The sequence below is a fragment of the Tamandua tetradactyla genome, chromosome 1 (genome assembly GCF_023851605.1).
Source record: "Tamandua tetradactyla isolate mTamTet1 chromosome 1, mTamTet1.pri, whole genome shotgun sequence".
Classification (NCBI taxonomy): Eukaryota; Metazoa; Chordata; class Mammalia; order Pilosa; family Myrmecophagidae; genus Tamandua; species Tamandua tetradactyla.
The window spans coordinates 188,546,548-188,569,838 of record NC_135327.1 but is presented as its reverse complement, the minus strand read 5'-3'; the positions used below and the strand labels follow the sequence as shown (position 1 = coordinate 188,569,838).

Genomic DNA, 23,291 nt, shown 5'->3' with positions numbered 1-23,291 from the left:
CTTATTCCTCTTTCTGCTACCAGCACCCTATTTATAATTGGCACTTAATAATGTTTACTGTGGACAGTGGCAGCCCCTTTTTTCATTATATTGTTCCGTCCATTTCTGACAGTGATATTGCTCAGAAAACAATAAATATTTTTTAGTACCACAAGCATTTCTTTTCCATAAATGAAAAGGAGGGTGCTTGGATTAAGCCACATGACAAATTTTCCACAGATTGTATTTTGCAGTATAAGTACATCGTAAAAGTCTTGGAATGATTGTTGGAGAAATAATTTTTTCCATCTTTTGTGTTTTGATTGTCATAAAAAAAACAACTGGGAGAAAAGAGCCATGAAGAACGCTAGTAGAATTTTGTGATCCACATGTAAAATTTTTCATTGCAAAATTCAAGAAGGAGTGGGGGGCACCTGGGCTCAGGGAGTTGGGGGAAATGAATGAATGATAAAGAATGTGAAAATGTATACCTACCCAAATTCACACAACTTGGTAAATAATGACAGATATATAAGACATGCCAGATAGAAGAGTAGTTGTATCAAAGTGATGGGTATATCCATAGGGACGAAAACTTATATTTAAAACATTTCTGCTAAAAAACTAGAGAGAAACAATTCCCCACTCTTACCCCCTCCAAAATGAATTGTTTTTTAATGATTTCCTCAGCAGTATAGTAATGTGATAGACATATTGAATAAGATAGATCCAGCTTATCTTAGGTGTCTTTTGAAATTAAGATAGGAGAAATTAAGCTGCAGTTAAAAGTATTGAAATTTGGGACCAGCAGAGGATAAAAATGGGAGGGGGAGGCTGTTCACTTATTTTATTTTGCTTTTCTTTCTTTCTTTCTTTCTTTTTTAATTATCTGTAGGGAATTTGAAGTACTGCCTTTTGATTCTGAACCAGCCTTTGGATGACTGTTTTCGTCACCTTTGGAGCAAAGGTAATCTTAATAAGTGTTTGTATTATTTCTACCACATGTATGCCAAGTATTGAATTATAGTTTACCATTACTGTACTGAATTTCAGAACAACTATGTGACTATTAATTCCCAAGTATTTGTTCAAGTGTAAATATTTTTGTCACTGGTGACAGCAAAAAGCATCAATATGCCTCATTGTTGTCATAGCATTCAATAGTAAGATACCTGCAGGGTTATTGGATTTGCAAAATTGAAGAAGACATGTTTGCCAGTACATTAAATCTTTAATAATGTGGAAAAATATAGCTAAAAATGGGTTAATTTCATGTAATTCATCTGGGAGGTTCTATTTAAGAAACCAGTTTTATTATCTACTTATATTAATCTTTGATCTTAGAGGATTACAAGCTAGAAAATAATATTAAATCTAATTGTAATATAGTAATTAAATATAGTATTAAATATAGTTGTGTTAAACCTCTACTTATTTTCCATGAAATTTTGAGATATCCAGCCAGTTATTATTATTAGTAATAATTTTAATTTTTCTCAAAGAGATATTTCTGCTAAGTTATCAATGTCAGCTTTAGGCCAAATCAGATAGGGGGAAGAACATTGGTGTGCAAATATCAGTGTCACTGCCTTCAACTTTCTGGGTATATAACTAGTATTGGTATTGCCTGGTCGCCAAATAGACTTCTAAAGTGGTTATACCATTATACATTCACACCAGCAGTGAATAAGTGTTCCAGTTTCTCTACTTCCTCTCCAATATTTGTAGTTTCCTGTTTGTTTTATAGCAGCCAATCTTATAGGTGTGAGGTGATATCTCATTGTCATCTTAATTTACATCTCCCTTATAGCCAATGAAGATGAACAGCTCTTTGGGTGCTTATTAGCCATCTGTATTTTTTCCTTCTTTTTTTTTTTAATTTGCATGGACAGGCACCAGGAACTGAACCTGGGTCTCTGGCATGGCAGATGATAACTCTGCCACTGCGCCACCATCACTCCATCTGTACTTTTTTTTTTTTAAGTTTTTATTGTAATAATCAGTCTATTACACAAAATTTCCCATTTTAACCACATTCACGTGTACAATTCACTAGTATTATATTTACAATATTGTGCTATCATCACTTATATCCATCACCCCTCCTTTATCATCATCTCAATCAGAAGCTACTCATCCATTAAGCTATAGCTCCTTCTTCCTGCCTCCTCCTCTCTTTGTATCCTACAAAACATCAGCAGTCTCTGTGAAGTTTGATTCTTCAAGGTACTTCATAAAAAAATTGCCTTTTTGTGTTTAGCTTATATCACTCAAAATTATGTCTTCAAGATTCATTCATATTGTAGCATGAATCAGGCCTTTACTTTTTTTCCCTCCTTTATTCTTTTTATTGTCATTCAATCCTTTTTTTTCATATAGCTGTGCATTTATTATTGCAATCAACTTTTTTTTCTTTTTCCTGAAAAATAACATACAAAAAAGCGATACATTTCAAGGCACATCACAGCAAATAGTTGTAGAACAGATTTCGGGGTTTGGTATGAGTTACAATTCCACAATTTTAGGTTTTTACTTCTAGCTGATCTAAGATACTGGAGACTAAAAAATATTAATATAATGATTCGGCAATCATACTCATTTGTTAAATCCTACTTTTTCTGTATAACTCCACCATCATATTTGATCTTTGTCCTACTCTTTAGGGGTATTTGGGTTATACCCATTCTAACTTTTTCATATTGGAAGGGGCTGTTGATAATATAGGATAAGGGGATGGAGAGGCAGATCCCTCTTCATTTCAGAATTTATCTGGTCCAGAGACCCATCTGGAGGTTATAGGTTTCTGGAAAGTTACCCTAGCGCATTGAACCTTTGTAGAATCTTATATAATGCTCTAGGTGTCCTTTAGGATTGGCAGGAATGGTTTTCGTTGGATATATGTATTTGCTCTTCAGAGAAGTGTCTATTCATATCCTCCGCCCATTTTGTAATTGGGTGGTTCTTTTGTTGTTGAGCTGTATAATTTATGTACAGAAGATATCAAGCCTTTTTTCCAGTATGTGGTTTCCAAATGTTTTCTCCCATTGAGTTGGTTGCCTCTTCACCTTTTTCACTAAGTCCTTTGAGGCACAGAATCTCTTGATCTCAAGGAGTTCCCATTTGTCTATTTTTTCTTTTACTGCTTGTGCTTTAGGTGTAAAGTTATTAGATCTTGAAGATGTTTCCCTGCATTTTCTTCTAGAAGTTTTATGGTACTGGGTCTTACATTTAGGTCTTTAATCCATTTTGAATTAATTTTTGTATAGAGTATAAGGTAGGAGTCCCCTTTTATTCTTTTGTCTATTGAAGTACCATTCTCCCATGTCCCCTCATTGAAAAGACTATTTTGTCTTTTTGAAGATCAAATGTCCTTAAATTTTGTGGTCTATCTCTGCACTCTTGATTCTTTTCCATTGGTTGATCCTTCTGTCTTTGTGCCAGTACCATGCTGTTTTGACTGTGAACATGAGTGAAAGGGGATGTATAGTGCTATATATCCCAATGATTAAATTTATGCCTTAAATAAGTTCTCACATGTACAATTTTAATGGTTTGATAGTGGACAAGGAGTCAATGGTAGAGGGATATAGAGGTAAACTAAATATGCATGCTATGGCCAATAGTTAACAGGCAGTTAGATAGTGCTAATGGTCATATTTTGCTAAACCCCAATCAGCTCACTAATGTTGACTCGTAGAGCACCAGAGCTGAAACTGAGACTCTGTAAAGGTTTCATGCACTAGGTTTGCCTTCCTAAAACATATAATTCCTAGGTCAAATAAATCCTGAAACTCAGAGGGACCAGCCTGTCCAGGTTATTGATGATTGCATCCCCCTGTCCTTCAATGTGGATGCCCCTTCTCATTCATGAAAGAGTTGGACTGCGTATTCCCCAAGGATCCTATAGAATGTGAGAGGGATTAAAGGTGAGGGAGGTCATTTGGAGATTCCTGATATTCTGGCAATCAGTGGGGACAACCAAATCAATAGCCTGAGCCCTCGGTCTTGGGGTTTGTTCATATGAAACTTATCCCCACAAAGGATAGACTAAGCCTACTTAAGAAGTCACCCCCAGAAAACTTTTTTTTTTTTTTTTTTTTTGCATGGTGTGGTAGTTAGGTTCAGGTATCAACTTGGCCAGGTGAACCTGCCTAGTTCTGTTGCTGTGGATATGAGCCAATAGTACTGAACCTTTCTGTTGCTCATTACATCTGCAGTCGGCTAGGAGGCATGCCTTATGTAATGAATGGTGTTTGATTTAACTGGCTGGTGCTTAAATGAGAGAGCTCAACATAGCAGAGCCCAAGCAGCTCAGCATACCTCACCTCAGCACTCACAGCTCATCCCAGGCCTTTGGAGATGCAGAAAGGAATCACCCCGGGGAGAGTTGTTGGAACCAAGAGGCCTGGTGCCTTCCCACATAAGAAAGAACCTCAGTTTCCTCTGAAGAACTAATGAAATAAACCCCCTTTTATTAAAAGCCAATCTGTCTCTGGTGTGTTGCCTTCTGGCAGCTATCAAAGAACACATGGGCAGGCACTGGAAAATGAGCCTGGGTCTCCGGTATGGCAGGCAAGAGCTCTGCCTGCTGACCCACTGTGACCCACCCCCAGAGAACCTCTTTCGTTGTTCAAATGTGGCCTATCTCTCCCTCAGCCAACACAGCACTCAAACTCACTGCCCTCCCCCTCTCTACATGGGACATGACTCCCAGGGGTGTAAACCTCCCTGGCAACGTGAGACAGAAATCCTAGAATGAGTTGGGACTCAGCATCAAGGCATTAAGAAAATCTTTTCGACCAAAAGGGGCAAGAGAGAAATGAGACAAAATAGTGTCAGTGACTGAGAGATTTCAAACAGAGTCGAGAGGCTATCCTGGAGGTTATTCTGACGCATTTTATAGATATCCCCTTTTTAATTTAAGGTGTTTTAGAGAGGCTAGAGGGAAGGCCTGAAACTGTAGAGCTGTGTTCCAGTAGCCATATTTCTTCAAGATGAATGTATAACGATTTGGCTTTCACAACGTGACTGTGATTGTGAAGACCTGTGTCTGATGCTCCTTTTATCTGTGATATTGACAGAGGAATAAAAAATATAGATTAAAAATAAATAATAGGGGGAACAAATGTTAAAATAAGTTGAATAAATTGAAATACTAGTGAACAATGAAAGGGAGTGGTAAGGGGTATAGAAAAAGAATAGAGGGAAGAAAGGTTAAAATCTATTGAGTAGATCCAGTGGTCAATGAGAGGGAGGGGTAAGAGGCGTGGTATGTGTGAGTTCTTCTTTTTTTCTTTTTATTTCTTTTTCTGGAGTGATGCACATATTCTAAAATATGATCATGGTGATGAATAGACTACTATATGATGATAGTGATTGTAACCATACATGGAATGTTTGTATGTTAAGAATGTTCATGTTTGTTTGTTGTTTTGGTTTGATAATGCAAATTCAATTAAAAAAAAGAAAAAAAGAAGGTGAGGGTGGAGGTATAAGAGAGAAAATGGACCTTCTACCTGATATTTTGAGAATGTATGTAGTTTTGAGAGTTAATCTAATGGTATTTAATGTTGAAAATTTATAATTTAAGAGATTTTGATATCTGGATCTGCAGATTTTTTCCTTGCTTTAATTTTTTTTTTATTGTTGTTTTAAGAATTTTATTTCAGGGTAGTTAATTTTACAAGTAATTGTTTAAAAACAAAAAGAATGGGGTAATGGGCCTAATAGATTGAGAACCACTGTTGTGGAGGATTCATGGGCACTCAGTTTTCATAGAGAATATTGCAGATGTCTTGGTCCTCATAATCACCTCAGAATATGATTAGATCCCAGACCTCTGATAATCTCTCATCATAAACTCTAACCAGCATTTGAAACCTAGAGAGGGACTTACAAACAAAGCCAGCACCTATTACCCATATAGTAAAAAATAAAATTGTCATATTTGCTTCAGATGTTTAAAATAAATACACAGAAAACAACAGACAGGTGGAAGCTCTCTTTGCCCTTCTCTGTAGTCACTTTTTCTTCTCAATCTCTATCTCTTAACATGAAAGTAATTATCATGAATTAAAAGTGTGGCCAATTCATATGGTTATGCTTCAGTTACGTAAATATTAAGTCATATACAATAGTTTTAAGTTTTTATATGTACTTAAATAATATTATTCTTTAGGGTAACATTCTGCCATTTTCTTTTTTTCATAGTGTTATACTTGAAGATACATTCATGATACTTATAGATTTAGTCCATTTTTTTAAACTTCTGTTTATTATCCCATCATGTGAATATACAACAGTTTATTTAACCATTTCTCTTTATAGGATGTTTTTATTACTTCCAATTTTTTTATTACAAGCAATGTGATGAAATCATTCATTCATGTATGTACATATATATGTATATATACATAATATACATTATGTATGCACTGAAAATATAGATATGTGTATGTGTGTGTTCCAGCTCTGTATTAGCCTTTCAGTTTTTTTCTAGTCTTTTCAAAGACCAGATTTTTTTTCTTTTCTTAATCATCATTGTTCTTTTTATTTAGCTGTGCTTTATTTTATTAAAATCTAATCTCATCCTTATTATTGTTTTCATTCTCATTTGATTTATCTGTTCACTTCTTTATTTGAATGTATGATTTATTTTCAAATTTACATTTAAGAATGCATTCATAAAAAATTTTTTTAAATGTATAATCAATGCACTAAATTCCTTTCCAAATACTACGTTTGCTACACCACACAAGTTCAAAACCTGTTTTTGTTACCATTCAGTTAAATTATTTCACAATTTCTGTTGGGTCTTCTCTTCAGTGTACTTTTTTTTTTTTTTTAAGAAGTATGGCTTAGTTTCCAAAAATAATTTTTCCCATCATTGCATTGTTGATCTATGGTTAATTTCATTTAATCTTTACTGATTCTTTGGCACTTCTTTAACAGAGCTTCTCAATCATGAATAGATTACTGGTGTGTCAATGTATTGATTTCTTCAGCTCTTTTGCACAACCAGATGAAGTTTGAAATGACCAGAGCTAGTGAGTTCAGCCAGAGTAGCATAAAGTTGGTAAAATTGGGAAGTCCTGACTTTATGGTATAGCACATAATTAATTTCTGTAAATGGTCCATGTGTACTTGATAATAATATATATTCTCTATAAAGTCAAGATTTGATTGTGCTGTTCAAATTCTTTATATACCTACAATTTTTTAAAAAACTTTTTATTGTATAGTATAACATCTATACAAAGCAAAGAAATAAAAAAGCAATAGTTTTCAAAGCACTCCTCAACAAGTAGTTACAGGACAGATCCTAGGATTTTGTATATCCTCTCAGAATTTTCCTTCTAGCTGCTCCAGAATATAGGAGGCTAGAAAACTTAAATATTTTTTATCATCACAATCGACTTTTTTTCCTTCTTTTTTTTTGTGAAAAATAACATATATACAAAAAAGCAATAAATTTCAAAGCACAGTACCACAATTAGTTGTAGAACATATTTCAGAGTTTGATATGGGTTACATTTCCATAATTTCAGGTTTTTGCTTCTACCTGCACTAAGATACTGGAAACTAAAAGAGATATCAATTTAATGATTCAGCATTAATATTCATTTGTTAAATCCTATCTTCACTGTACAACTCTACCATCACCTTTGATCTTTCCATCCCTCTTTTTAGGGGTGTTTTGACTATGACCACTCTAAATTTTCCATATTGGAAGGGTCTGTCACTAATATGGGGTAGGGAGGTAAAACTATCTGATGTTCTGGAGAGGCTGGGCCCTCTAGGTTTCAGAACGTATCTGGACCAGGGACCTACCTGGAGGTTGTAGGTTTCTGGAAAGGTACTCTAGTCCATGGAACCCTTGTGGAATCTTATATATTGCCCTAGCTGTTCTTTAGGATTGGCTGGAATGGTCCTGATTGGGGTTTGGCAAGTTATGATAGGTAGCAAGGTCTAACTGAAGTTTGCGTAAGAACAACCTCTAGAGTAGCCTCTCGACTCTATTTGAACTCTCTCTGCCACTGATACTTTATTAGTTACACTTCTTTTCCCGCTTTTGGTCAGGATGGAATTGTTGATCCCATGGTGCCAGGGCTGTATTCATCCCTGGGAGTCATCTCCCATGCTACCAGGGAGACTTTCACCCCTGGGTGTCATGTCCCACATAGTGGGGGAGGGCAATGATTTCACTTGCAGAGTTGGGCTTAGAGAGAGTGAGGCCAATCTGAGCAACAAAAGAGGTCCTCCAGAAGTAATTGTTAGACATGCCTATAGGTAGTCTAAGCTTCTCCGCTACCGACATAAGCTTCACATGAGTAAGCCTCAGGATCGAGGGCATAGCCTATTGATTTGGGCATCCCTAAAGTTTGACACAGTATCAGGAGATTCCCTGATGATAAGGTTTAATAGTTTCATTTTCTTTCTCCCATCCCTCATGAGACTTTGCCAATACTTTTTGATTATCTGCTTAATATACTCTTGGATGTATCCAGGCATTACAGTCTCTACAGGATTAAAGATCTTTCTCATGCTTGCTTTAATTTTAAATTGCTTTATGAAATTTATTGTACAAACAGGCTTTACAGTGATTATTTAGATATTTTAATTAAATATGCCTATGGATAAGCTAACTAAGATATCCATTTTTGATGATTGAGTCTTATATGCTAATTGTAAAAACATTTGTATCTTTATATTTTTCTGAAATCAGGAAAATGTTCAGTGACATAGATCATTACTATAGCAATGTTGATATTTGTAATAACTTTCTATTTGATATTTTGAGAACATTCACAATTTTGACAGCTGGTCACTATTTAAGTTAGTGGTTAATATTTAGAATTTAAGAAACTGATGTCTGAATTTGTAGATTTTTTCCTTGTTGCCTTAATATTAAATTGGTTTATGAAACTTACTAGCCAAACACAGGTTTTACAATGATTATTTGGATACTTTATTTAAATATGTCTATGGGTAAGCTAGGATATCCATTTTTGGTGGTTCTAAGTTTTCTTAAATAAAAAGATCAAAAAAAAATGAGATAACCATCTCACACCTACTAGAATGGCAATTACCATAAACAAACAGAAAATTACAAGTACTGGAGAGGATGTGGAGAAATAGGAACAGTTACTGTTGATGGAGATGTAGAATGGTGCAGCTGCTCTGGAAACAGCTGTAAGCAGGAAAAAGTCATGGTGCGTACGACCATGTGGCTGAGCCTTGAACATGTTATGTTGAGTGGAATAAGCAAGAAATATAATAAGGACAAATACTGTATGGTCTCACTAATATGAACTATAATGAGCAAACTGTTGAGAGTTAAATTTATTTTTAAAGCAGTTTTTGCACTTTTTAATTATATTTTAGAATAAAGTGTGACCATGTTTTATTGCAAAAATTTGAAGTAGAGGAAACAGTCATTGCTATGAATTGTTAGAAAGCTTGGCTATTAAAAGCTACATCTTTAAGTCTTTTCTTCAAAATGCTGTTTATTTTAAATAAAAGGGAGAGGCCTAGGAAAATGTATAGGGGAGTATTGGGTTATTGGTAGTGGAAGCAGTATGGTGGCTTGGGTTCTCAGCAAGCATTATGTATCCGTATAGCCATATGTATCCACTGTGTATTCATATATTTCTGTAACTTCTGTTCTGTGACATGAAGGTTTGTGAAGAGTGGAAATCAAGGGATAAAAGCTGGGCTGTTAAAACAGAATGCAAAGAAATGTTAAGGGTGTCGCATAATATATGTCTCATAAAATTAGCAATTTAACCTATGTTTAGGACTTCTGTTAAATAGGTACCTCCCCCTTAATTCCTATAAGGAGAAAGACTATTTTGAAGGTTTATCTCTTAGTTTCTTCCTACAATGTTTAGTTGATAAATAGATTGTAAAATCCAGTTTTAATGCCTGAAGAAGAAACTCAAGGGAAATTAAAATTATAGAGATTTTTAATGTAGTTTCCCTTTTATGCTATATCAAGTTTAGGTGATTTTCTTGGTTATAAGTTTGTGAGTATATCTCTGTCTATTTTAGCATTTTGTATGTCAGAATTAAACTGGAAATTTAAAACATGTAGCTAGGTAGGAAGGTAGATGGATAGAAGTATAGATAAATTGTTAGGTATTCTAGTTTGAAAGTTGCCAGAATGCAATATACCAGAAACAGAATGGCTTTTGTAAGGGAATTTATTAAGTTGCAAGTTTACAGTTCTAATGCTGTGAGAATGTCCCAATTAAGGCCAGTCCATAAAAATATCCAAATTGAGGCACCAAAAAGAGGTTACCTTCACTCAAGAAAGGCTGATGAAGTCCAAGGTTTTTCTCTCAACTGAAAAGGCACGTGGCAGAAATGGCGATGAACATGGTAATGTCTGCTAGCTTTCTCTCCAGTCTTCTTGTTTCATGAGGCTCCCCGGGGGCATATTCCTTCTTCATCCAAAGTACTCTGGCTGCATGGGTTCTCCTGGTTCTTGTGGCTCTGAAGCTTTTTCCAGAAAGATTCCTCTTTTAAAGGATTCCAGTAAACTGTTAATCAGAACCCACCTGGAATGGGTGGAGTCACATCTCCCTCTAATCAAAGGTTAATACCCACAATTGGGTGTATCAATATCTCTGTGGAGATAATATAATGAAGTTCCCATCCTACAGTGTTGAATAGGGTTTAAAAGAAATGGCTGCCTCCACAAGATGGAAAAGGATTAAAACATGTTTTTTTTTTAGGGTACATAATTCTTCCAGATCGACACAAATAGGTAAATACATCTACATTTTATCTATCTAACTTTCTGTAGCTATCATAAGTTATTGGATGGCTATTTGTGAATGGATATTGCCCTCCGAGTTCACATTCCAGTTATTTTTTTTCTCAGCCTTAAATAATGTGATAAATGAAAAAGAAGTCTGTATTGAAAGGGTCTTCTTATTTCCTGTTATATACAGATCAGTTATTCTCAACTTGGGGACACCATGCTATAAGAGGCTTCAAAAATGGTATTTGATGTCCCTAAGCTACATAAATTTTAAACACACAAACCAGAAAATAATACATAACAGACATATATTTTACTGGGATAAGTTTATATAGATCGATTATATATCAGTTTTCTAGTAGTTAGAGCTTGGCTTCTTAAAATATCTTATTTTTACCATGTTTGATGCCTTTCCCTATCTTTTCCATGTGAATTACAGAACAATTTTGATCATGTCAATTACGTGACAATCAAATTATCAGATTATGTTAATTTCATGTGATTATCTCCAGTATGAGACTTTTTACCTCTAAGGAATTATTTTCCTTCACATGACTTCTTTCAGTTTGCTGGCAAGAGCATTGAGGTCACAGTATACCCTGCTGCCCATACCCTGGTTCTTTTGGGTTGAGGTTGAAGTTATAACAGTTTTGACAAATCAGGGGTGTTTTATAGGTGAAGAAGGCACAAATGCCACCATTGTGTGATTGTCGCATTCATGAGTTGAAATATAAACAATATCTTTGGTTTTATAACATCAGTACTTTCCCTTCTGTTCTCTTTGTAATTGACTACGTGTAGTCCAGGGTCCAAATTAGTTGTTTATGAGATATTTTCTGAGCCCCTTTTGTCTGTCAGGCACTGTGTTAAATGCTGAGGGTGTAATTGTGGGTTCTCAGTTATGACTAGATGTAATCTGTTCCTGATATAAGTATATCAGTGCTTCTGGCATCGCATAAATCCTCAGAATTAACTTGCTTTATCCCAATTTCTTAATAGCTGAAATTATTGTTCCACGTGGTTAACTGACTATTCATGTTTTTATGCTTAATTTCTTTTTTTGTTGGAAATACCTTACCAAAATATAGTAGTTTTTAATAAAATCATGAATTCTCCACAAACTATACCAATTTTGTGCTAGTGATTGGTATTGCCCTCAAATTTGCCATCCAGAAGTAGAAATCTATAAAGCATGTAGTAGTTAGTTCAGGTGTCAACTTGGCAAGGTGACAGTGCCTAGTTGTTCTGTTGCTGTGGACCTAAATCATCAGCATGTGAATTTCATCTTGGCTGATTCTATCCGAGGTAGGCTAAGGGGAGTGCTTTTTGCAATGAGTGAGGCTTAAAAGAAAGAGGTCAGATTAGAGAGAAGCAGCTCAAGTACTCAGCACAGCCCAGCACAACTCAGCTCAGAGCCAACGTAGACCCAGATGTTTGGAAGCGAAGAGAGGAAATGCCCCGTGGAAAGCCGTTGGAACCCCGAAGCCAGGAGAAAGGGCCATGGATGATGCCATGTACCTTCCCATGTGACAGAGAAACTCAGATAAAAGCTAGCTGCCTTTCCTCTGAGGAAAATAATTTTGTAAATTATTATAAATAGTAAATTTGTAACTAAATAAATCCTCTTCATAAAAGCCAATCCATCCCTGGCGTATTGCGTTCTGGCAGCCTTAATGAACTAAAACAAGCACCTTGCTTTAATAATTTTGTTGTACGACCCTCTACTTCATAAAATATGCATTCCAGGACTCTTTATAAACTTCTGTCTACCAGATTATTTGAAGCTAAATTGGAAAAAACGAGCGGGCCACGGTGGCTCAGCAGACAAGAATGCTCGCCTGCCATGCCAGAGGACCTGCGTTCGATTTCCGGTGCCTGCCCATGTTAGAAAAAAACTCAGTAAATTACATATTAAATTTTTATTTTAATTTCTTTTCCTATTTCCATTTCTCTATTTAGTGGGGCCCCCTTATCACACTTCTGGTGTTCAGTGTATTTATTCTCTTTAAAAAGAGACACTTGATACCTGCCATTTTTATGTTTAGCTTTGTTGAATTGACTGATATGCTTTAATATCTTTGGTATCAATCACTCTTTTATTCCATTTATATCTGTTTGTGAATTAAATGCATTATCTTAGAAAAACTCATGGTAAAGACCTTTTTTTTGTGGTTGAGTTGAAAAGTTTATTTTCCCTTTATTAGAGAAGTTGTGGCTTTTCAGAACAATCATACATGAAATACAGAATTCCCAAATACCGCCCTATTATTAACACCTTGTATTGGTGTAGAACATTTGTTACAATTGATCACATTTTTGTAATTGTACTACCTTTGATGATAATCCATGGTTTAATGTAGAGTTTTTATTCTGTTACCATATGTACAACCTGGTTTCCCTTTCATTATATATATTTCAGTGTTGTTAATTATGCTCACAATAGTAAACACAGGTTTTAACAGAAATCATCTTAGGGCTATTCTAAAAGCTGACCTTGATGTCCTGTTCTATCATTTTTTTTTTTTTTTTTTTTTTTTAAGAGAGAGGGAGGAAAGGAAGGAAAGACAGAGAAGGAAGGAAGGATGGAAGGAAGGAAAGGAGGAAGAAAGGGAAACATTTTTAAACATTTTCTTGTTTTATTATATTTTGTTTGTTTGTTACATGGGCTGGGGCCGGGAATCGAACCGGGGTCCTCCGGCACGGCAGGCAAGCACTCTTGCCCGCTGAGCCACTGCGGCCCGCCCATCTGTTCTATCATTTTGTAAGTATGTTTCTAATATAATTTTTATTCTTTTGGCCTTGTCTTTCATTGACATCCCTTCCTATGTACTTAATGATTGTTCTAATACAACTTTTATTTGTTCTTTTTTCTTCCTAAAATAAGCTTTTGGAAACTTCCACTCATCCTTGCAGGCCCAACTCAATTGCTTCTTAGGAAGACTTCCTTAGCTTGCCCAGGTAGAGAAACATTTTCTCTATAGTATTTGTATTGTGTTTCTATTATTTGTGAATGTCACCTTATGCTTCTCTGAGGATAAACTTTTCTAAATAATTGCAATGTGCTTAGCTGATGGTGTTTTCCTCTTGTTTCCTCTGAGGCTAGTCTGGGGTATCTATTGAGGGTCATCCCCGACAATTTGTCGATGGCAAGTGCTTATCTTTCTGGATCTGAGAAACCCTCTTGCCAGTTAGCAAGCTCTGTCTTTTTCCTCTGGTACTGAACCTAATTTAAGTAACTTTCACTTTTGCTAACTGTTAGCTACCACCTCTCCTTTTTTCTATCTAGTCCCAGAAGCATATTCGTGTTCCTCAGTACGGCCAACCAGTCGGTACTAGTATTTTCCTCTTCCTTTCCTTTGAGTTCATATGCAAAATTACATTCCTTTTCTGCCTCTCTGGTGTTATGCCTTTGATCACTGAGAAGCTGGCAAAGAAATGTACCATTGGCACTATACCAAAGCTAAGTGTCAATAACATGGGAATATAAGGGATATGGGATTCTTTTTTTCTAGAAGAAATGGGAATATTCTCATTGATTGTGGTGGCGAATGCGTAACTATGTGATTTATACCAGGCGCCATTGATTGTACATGTTGGTTGGGTTGTGGTGTATTTGAAAAAACTACAGCAACAACAGAAAAGTACAAGTGCTGAAGAGGATTGGAAAAAAGGTATACTTATTCACTGGAGAGAATGTGAATGCTCAGGAATGAAGTTTTACCATTCCTTAGGAAGCTAAGTATAATGTTGCCATATGATCTAGAAATTCTGTAACTAGATATGTATATAGGAAGGAATGAAGTTGTGATCCATGCAATGGGCTGGATCAATCTTGAGGATATTATGTTGAGTGAAATAAGTCAGAGACAAAGGACAAATATTATATGGTCTCACAAATCAGAACTAACTGTAATGAACAAACGGTGTTACTTAAAGAGCATAGGTTTATCAGGAAAAGAAAGAGGGTTGAGATTGGGTAGTTGATGCTTAAGGAGTACAGAATGTCCAATAGCATTGATGTAAAGGGTTAGAAATGATGATAACACAATATTGTAAGTATGAGTAACAAAGCTGAGTGTGAGTATTGAAAGGGAAAGCTAGGGTCATGTATGTCATCAGAAGGAAAGTTAAGAGAATGAAAACTGGGATGGTAAACTTAGTGAAACCTAGAATGGATAATGATGATTGATAATTGTACATATATAAGAAAGTTCTTAGGTGAACTGGAGCAAACATACATCACTATTACAAAGTATTAATAATGGGATGGTGTACTGGTTTGAAAGTATTATGTACCCCAGAAAAGTCATGCTTTGATCCTGATCCAATCTTGTGCGAGCAGCCATTTCTTTTAATCCTGATTCAATACTGTAGGCTGGAAACTTCTGATTAAATTATCTCCATGGATATGTGACACGCTCAATAGTGGAGGTTTTGATTAGATGGAGCTGTGACTCCACCCATTCTAGGTGAGTCTTGACTAATTTACTGGAATCCCTTTAAAAGAGGAAACGTTTTTGAGAAAGAAACAACAAAAGTGACAGAAGCAACAGAGCCGACAGAGAGAGAAAGAGCTGATAGAAACTTTCAGAGCAGAGCTGACATAGATGCAGACTTAGAGAACAGACATACAGATGTTTGGAGATCCTTGGAGCCCAGCAGAGGCCACCAGGAGATTTTAAGCAAGCTATAACCTGGAGAGAGCCAAGGGAAGCCAAGAGATGGAAGCCAGCCCCAGAGAAGCAAAGTGAGGACCTCCACACTGACAGAGACTGAAAGCAACAGAGCCCAGGAGCAGTGGACCAGCAGATGCCAGTCACGTGACTTCCTTGTTGACAGAGGTATTCCAGAACAGCTGGCCTATTTTGAGTAACAGTAACCCTCTTATTGGTGCCTTAATTTGGATACACTCACTTGCTTAGAACTGTAAACTTGTAACTTCCTCTTTTCTTAAAAGCCATTCCAGTTCTGGTATATTGCATTCCAACAGCTTGCAAACTAACACAGGTTATGTATAAAAAAAAGTACAATGAATGCAAACTAAGGTCTATAGTTAACAAGAAAATTGTAATATTCTTTCATAATTGTAACAGAGGCAGCATACCAAAGCTAAATGCCAATAATTGAGGGATATAAGGGGTGTGGGATTTTTCTTTTTCTTTTTTTTTCCAGAAGAATTAGAATGTTCTCATATTGACTGTGGTGGTGATTTTACCAAGAGCCATTTCTTGTATTCTTAGGAAGGATTGTATGTCGTGTGAATAAAACTGTTTAAATAAAAAAAGAAAAAAAATAACTAGCTAGGTCCTGGAACTAGCTAGATCCTAGTTGAATCCTTACTTGGTTTAAAGCAATATTTCATTAAAAAAAAATGTAGTACAATAAAAAAAAAGATATCACTGGAATAAAAAAAGATACCACTGGAATATATCCTCTTTGCCTATTAAGGTTTGTACCATAAAAGGGTACATCTTTTTTATAGAAAGATGTATAAATATACAATTGAGTCGTACCTTGTATAAAGGTATTTTTTATTGTAGTACTTCTAAGATTAGTTTATTTCTGTAATTAGTTCATGAGAACTATACATTAACCTTATTTTTATGAATATAAATGCTTCAATTTTTTCCCTGATTTTCCATCTTTGATTATACAAATGTGCATTGTAAAAAGTTTATAATGAAAAATGTGTCAGTCACCATTGACTGTTTACTGATCCCTTCATTATCTCTGTTTTATTCTTTTATTTTTTTCTTTTCTATTATTTCCCATGAAATGATTTTTATATGTCTTGACTCAATTATCAGGATAATAGGTGTCTGAATGATCTTTTCACCGAGTTCTTCAAAGGCATACTGGACACCATCACAGGTTTTTGCACTTACTTCTATGAATGACATGGAATGGTTTCATGAAAATTTCAGGCCTTTATTTCTATCAGCTTCACGATAATCAATTTTATTTCAACTAGCATGTTTATTGTGTCATTTCTTGTGTAGTATGTTTCCAATTCATTTAACCAATTATCCAGTTAAGAAAGGTATCTCTTCTTGTGACATCATAAACTAATAATAAACCTCTGTAATAGCTGGAATACTCTTGACCAGCAGTATCCTATTGTTGCTGCAAGTTCTGAATCAAAAGTATCATCTGTGATCCTCAAGAGCAGGCTGAACTTGCCCACCCCACTCTTGCCAGTGATGAGCATCATAAGTGTGGTCAGGGCCTTCTCATCCATCCTGACCCACTCAGCTCTGAGACCCCATGTCTATTTTTAAATGCTGTTTGATTGAGATATGTTCATATACCACATAAACCATCTGAAGTGTACAATCACTGGCTCAGAGTATTGGATCATCTATCTTTTTAAAGCTTTTAGAGCTATATTCTTAGAACATAGGTGTTTAGAAAAATCTCCTATATTAACAGAAACATACATTACCACTTACCCCAAGATTCTGGGAAACACTTTGATGTATCCTTGGAGGTTAGCTTTTTTCCTAACAGCTTATGCCATGGACTATGCTGGGTTTCTTCCAATCTCCTTTTCTCTTCCCTTTGTTATCTTTTTGAAGTCATTATTTTAGTTCCTGTATTCCTTGTGTTTTTTTGTTTTGTTTTTCGAAAGAGTTGTTAGTAGTAATATATTTGATTCAAGTCCATTGTAATTCTTCCAAGGCCTCTGGTGAGACTGTGCTTCATTGTTTTAAGATATTTCCCAAGGAGAGTAACCCATAGTTCCTATCTATTTTAAAAGGTTTGAATGATATAATTAGTTTTGTCTTGTGATTTACTCTAAGCTCCTTAATTTTGATTAGGCCAAAGTATTACTCTCTAGAAGACTGCTAATAAATATAGTATTTTTTGTTTCTCCAGCAATGATAGTTCAAAGGAGAATTCAGTGAAATCTTGCCAAATATTTAAAGATTCAAGCTCATCATTTCTTAGTGTCATCAAATAAACAACTTTTCCTGTGTATCGTTACACTGCAAAAGACAGCCTTAAAATGACATCTGATGATGTATTGTTACATTCGACCAGGTGGTTATTATACGTGGTTAATTAGATGCTGTCATTGCTTTTATTTCATTTTATCTTTCTAGATATCACATATTTTCTCCATTGATACCATAATGAAAAAATGAGAGAAAACATTTTCATATTAAAACTTGGGTAAATAGGTGGTTTTCTTTTTTTGTTTTCATTTTTACTAATGTTATTTTAATTGTTTTTATGATTAGTTTCTTGAAATTTAGCATGATCCATACTCATTTTTTTTTCAGCAAAATGGAGATTTTATTTGTATAGTAGAAAAGTCCTCCATACCCATTTTTATCTGCTCTTGTTTATTTGGAAGGTCTTGTATCATATTTTGACACCTTTGGCCATATAACTAGATGGTGTTGGTGCTTTTAATTTTTTGGAGTAGTAACTGACAACTTTCAATGTCCAATTATTATGATAATAGTTTAAAAATACAGTTTAACCCACCAGTGTTTAGAAAATAAGCACATGACCAATATTTTATAAGGAAAAATAACAAAGATTGTTTAATATGCCAAAACAACAACAAATCCCAGATTTAACTGTGTTAGGGATCTCTTTTTTTTTCTATGCAGAGTTTTAAGGATAAGGGATATAATGCTGTTCCTTTGAGCTTTTGGCAATATGCATTTTGTAGTAGCAAATAAAAATGAGAACTTTTCATGAGGTTTAAATTCATTAACATAGCACAAACAGTAATCATAAGTGAGAGTCCTAGGTTATAAGTGAAAAACAAATTTCCCATTTTAACTGCTTCATATGTACAATTTAATGATATTAATTATGTTCACAATATTGTGCAACCATCTGTTATAAAACCTTTTCATCACCCCCAAAAGAAATTTGGTATCCACAAAGCAGTATAAGTGAAATCACACAATATTTGTTCTGATTCTTTACTTTTTTTTTTTTTTAATATGTGGGCAGGCACCGGATATCGAACCTGGGTCTCCGGCATGGCAGGTGAGAATTCTGCCACTGAGCCACTGTTGCCTGCCCTGTTCTGATTCTTTACATTTTATTTTAGACTTTGTTGTTGTTTTTTAAAGAAATTGCATATGTTATCAGAGATGAACAATAATTTAAGTACCATGCAGTTTCTGTGTGTACAAAACCTAGGCCATAGAGGCTCAGCTTAATTTTGTTTTCTATTTACGATGTCTTCTCCACACAACCGTGATCTTTTACATTATAACATGGGGGAGCCGTGGGCCTGATGCTCACCACAATCAATCATTAATACCTATACAAGGGCAAACTATGTATAGACACCCAGTTAGCAAATGGAAAAAGCAATGAGTCTGGGGCTTAAAAGACAAGTGGTAAGAAAAAATCATTTAAAGTGACTTGCTTGCTGGCCGTGCAAAAGGAGATCCTGAAATTTCATTCACTGAAGCACACCATTGTTCCCATTTGGCAAATCTGGATTCATGTTCATAAAGTGTGAGAAAATAAACCCAGAGCTTGTCATCACATTTATGTCATTTTTGGTTTCTCTGATCTGACAGAAAAGCTAGTTGAGGGCCACTGGAGAGGGCCATGTGAGCAATTTTGGAAAAGCAAATAGGCCAATGGTAGGCCCTTCTGATATCAATATGCGGGGTAATTAAAATGGATAATTAAAGTTACCCATTTTAATTTTTATTTTATTATTATTGTTTTAATTAGAGAAGTTACAGGTTTCCAGAAGAGTACGTGGATCCCATATATCTGCCTGTTGACCCTTTGCAATAGCATCAGTGTTACAATTGTTGAAAGAATATGAAAATAACACTATAAATTATAATCCATACTTTGTTAGGTGTATTTTTGTATGAGCCACCCTATTATTAACACCTTGTATTTTTGTTATATATATGTTATAATTCATGAAGGAACATTTTTATACTTCTATTAACCCCAGCATCATCCACAACAGGCTTCAGTGTCCATTGTTTTACCTTTCATTCTAGTGATATGCACAACCTAAAACATCCCCTTTCAACCATATTCACAGACATACTTCAGCACTGTTATTTGCCACCACCATCCATTTCCAAACTTTTACAATTGACCTAAATAGAAACTCTATATTAAACATCAGTTCCCCTATTCCTATTGCATGTGACAACATGGATGAATCTCACTGATATGAAATAATTTTAATTAGGAAACTCTTTAAGAGTTAGAACCCAGAATATAGGTATCAGGGGATAGATTGGGGGTAGAGAACATAGTTTTGTTTTTTTTTTAATGCAATTTTATTGAGATATATTCACATAGCACAGAAACCATCCGAAGTGTACAGTCACTGGCTCACAGTATCTTTATATTGTTGTGCATACAGCCCGATGGCCAAATTTAGAACCATTTTGGTTTTTTTTTTGGGGGGAGGGCATTTATGCAGTGTTTTTATTTATTCAGCTGTGGGGGGGGCATTTATGCAATGTTTTTATTTATTCAACTGTAGAGACTGCAGCAGTTTTTTGATGGGTAACAGCTTAGATTAATACTAATTATATTGGTATGAATTTAGTTCAGGATAAAGATAGGATTCAGGGAAGAGGGAAAAGAGAAAAATCTCCAAACATTGCAATGTCATTTCGCCCCCCGCCTTTTTTTTTCTTTAATTAAATGCGATTTTCCCATAGATTTCTCGGGTTTTTAGTCTAAAGTAATAGAAAACAAGGCTTTGGGCATTTTGAAGAAACTGCCAGTTAAGCTATCATGCCAAGTAGGAGACTGAAACCCTGATTTGAGTGTCAAATCTTAGGCACCTTTTGGGAGTAGAGACAGATTCACACTGTTTCCTAGAGTTCCCTCTTTTTTACCAATTAAAATTTCCCTTTTCTGGCTAATCCAGAACACGGTCCCTTTACTGCCTTTCCTTGTTACATAGTCGTTTGGAGTGAACCTGGCAAGCATTTGTGGCTTCTGCCTAGACTGAAAAGGCAGCAGGGTAGCTCTGACCCACTGCCTCCTGAGACAACCTAAATTGTGGGGGGTTGCTCAGTAAGGCCTCTGGGTAACTGAAAGACCTAGTGCACTGGGAAGAGCATTGCTTACCTTGGGAAAACTGGCAACAGTTGTCTCTGATTCCTGGTGGAAATGGCCAATCAGAATCAGTCCATATCATTGGGAAAGGTCAAGGGAAAAGACTACTTCCTCTTTTAAAAAAGGGTAAGGAGGAAATGAGAGAAGACAAAAAATATTTAGAATGGTACAAAAAGTGATATGCATAAACCTCTTTTTGTTACTAAGTCTAAGTATACATTTCCTGAAGTCTATTTATTAAGTTGAACTGTGTGGGATAGAAGAGAAGAACCAATTGGAATTTCCCTCAAGAGTTCATGACTTCAGGCTGAGCAGTCTTGGGTTTGCCCTGGGAGCCCTTTTTTTGAATGAAGGCTGGGCTTTGGCTTGACCAGGGTGGGCTGTGTAGGGAAGAGGGGGAAAAGAGTTAAGGAGGCCTTTGGCTAGATTAAAGGAATAGTTGAGAGTGGAGGGGCAAGGAGAAGTATTTGATAAGTGAAACAGGTTTGGCGGGTGCCAGGGGGCATGGCTGCACAAGCCACAGGAGGTTCAGGAGGTAATGAAGGAGCATAAAGGGTAGGGGGTGGAGTATGGTCAGCAGGGTCAAAGTTAGTAGAGATATATTACAGAGGACTCTAAAGGACTTTTCCACAGGGATTTTTCTGATTTCTTTGGAGAAGAGGAGGTGAGAGGAGAGGGTTCATGGAGGAGGAAAATTTGGTAGATGGTGCAGGATTGGGAGAGGGAAGGATGGTTACAGAGGAAAAAGAAAGCCTGAATGCAAGGAATCTCAGACCATTTTCTGTTGTGCTATATGAAGTCCTTGAGGTTTCACAGGACTGGAATGTCAAAAGTACTATGTTCAGGCCATTGCACCCTAAAGGTGTGTCCTGGGGGGAATGGAGTGAGTGCTGCCTATTGTGGATTGAGATTATGAACTTTAGAGATCTGAAAAGTGGAGAGAAGATGGGGTAAGGAGAAACTGAGGCTCTTTCTCTTAAACTACTTAAAAACTGTCAAGACGGCATCCCTGCGTTGAGAGCTTAAAGTCCCAGTGAGTATGTGGAGGAGTGGATGGAGGTGTCCCACCGTCTCACTCACTCCTAGGGTCCTGGTCCTCCCAGTACAGGCAGCTCTTACCCAGCTCTAGGATTTCAAGACCTGTTGTCCTGGACAATGGGGAAAGAGTACCAACAGAAAAGAGGAGAGTGTTTCCTTAACTTGAGATAATTAACAGACCTCTGGAGGGGTTCCAAAACTCACCCAGCCGCAGAATTAGTGTCTGGTATTGTTTACTTGGTCGGCTGTGGCGAGGTAGAGGCTCCCCACTGGTTGGTTTGTCTCAATGACGTTTTCCTGGGTTTCGGTACCAAATGTTAGGTTCACATAAGGCTCAGAGGCAAACTGACCAAGGTGAAGGAATTTATTCAGGCACCAAAATTTATTCAGGCACCAGCATGGTGGGGGTCTGAAGTCAGACTTCAGCCCCAAATTTAGAACCTTTTCATTACTTCAGAAAAATAGAAATTTAAAAAAGAAAACTTTAATCCTTACATACTCCTTATCCCCCCATATTATTGATCAATAGTGTTGGTGTGGTACATTTGTTACTGTTGATGAGAGAGTATTAAAATATTACTGTTAACTATAGTCCATACTTTGCAATAGGTACATTTCCCCCCATATGCACCTCTATTATTAACTCCTTATAATGATTCTGTTCTAGTTCATGAAAGAACTTTTTTATATTTGTACAGTAAATCACAGACATTGTCTACCACAGGATTCACTGTTATACACAGAAGGTTTTTACCTTCTGGTGACATACATGACTATAAATTTTCCCTTTTTAGCATGTTCACACGCCATTCAGCCCTATTAATTATTCTTACAATAACATGCTACCATTACCTCTATCCATTTCCAAATGTTAAAGTTCACCGTAAATATTCTACACATATTAAGTAACCACTCCCCACTCTTTAGCCTCATTCTGTATCCTGGTAAGCTGTATTCTGTATTTTGTATCTATGAGTTTACATATTATAATTAATTCATTATCAGTGACATCTTAAATATTTGTCCTTTTGTGTCTGACATTTCACTTAGCATAATGTCCTCAAGGTCCATTCATATAGTTGCATGCTTCCATTGTATGTATATACCACAAATTGTTTATCCAGTTATCTTTTGAAGGGCATTTGGGTTGTTTCCATCTTTTAGCAATTTTGAATAATGCTGCTATAAACATTGGTATACAAATATCTGTTTGCATCCCTGTTTCCAGGGATATCCCAAGTAGCAGGATTGCTGGATAGTAAGGTGTGTTAGTTTGTAAAAGCTGCCAGAATGCAATATACCAGAAAGAAACAGAATGGCTTTTAAAGAGGGGAATTTATTATGTTGCAAATTTACAGTGAAAACATCCAAATTAAAGCATCCAGGTAAAGATACCCTGATTCAAGAAAGTCCAGTGGGTCTAGAACCCTTC

At 35.9% G+C, this 23,291-nt stretch overlaps 1 protein-coding gene across 5 annotated transcripts in view; it reads left to right on the top strand.

The window, feature by feature from the left end:
- Positions 1-23,291, top strand: part of TPK1 (thiamin pyrophosphokinase 1) — a 323,853-nt gene that overhangs the window by 72,952 nt on the left and 227,610 nt on the right. For all 5 annotated transcript variants that reach the window (XM_077148616.1, XM_077148604.1, XM_077148613.1 and 2 more), the window contains exon 3: positions 875-946. In XM_077148616.1, the coding sequence (XP_077004731.1) occupies positions 875-946 (72 nt within the window). The remainder of the gene's footprint in view (positions 1-874; positions 947-23,291) is intronic.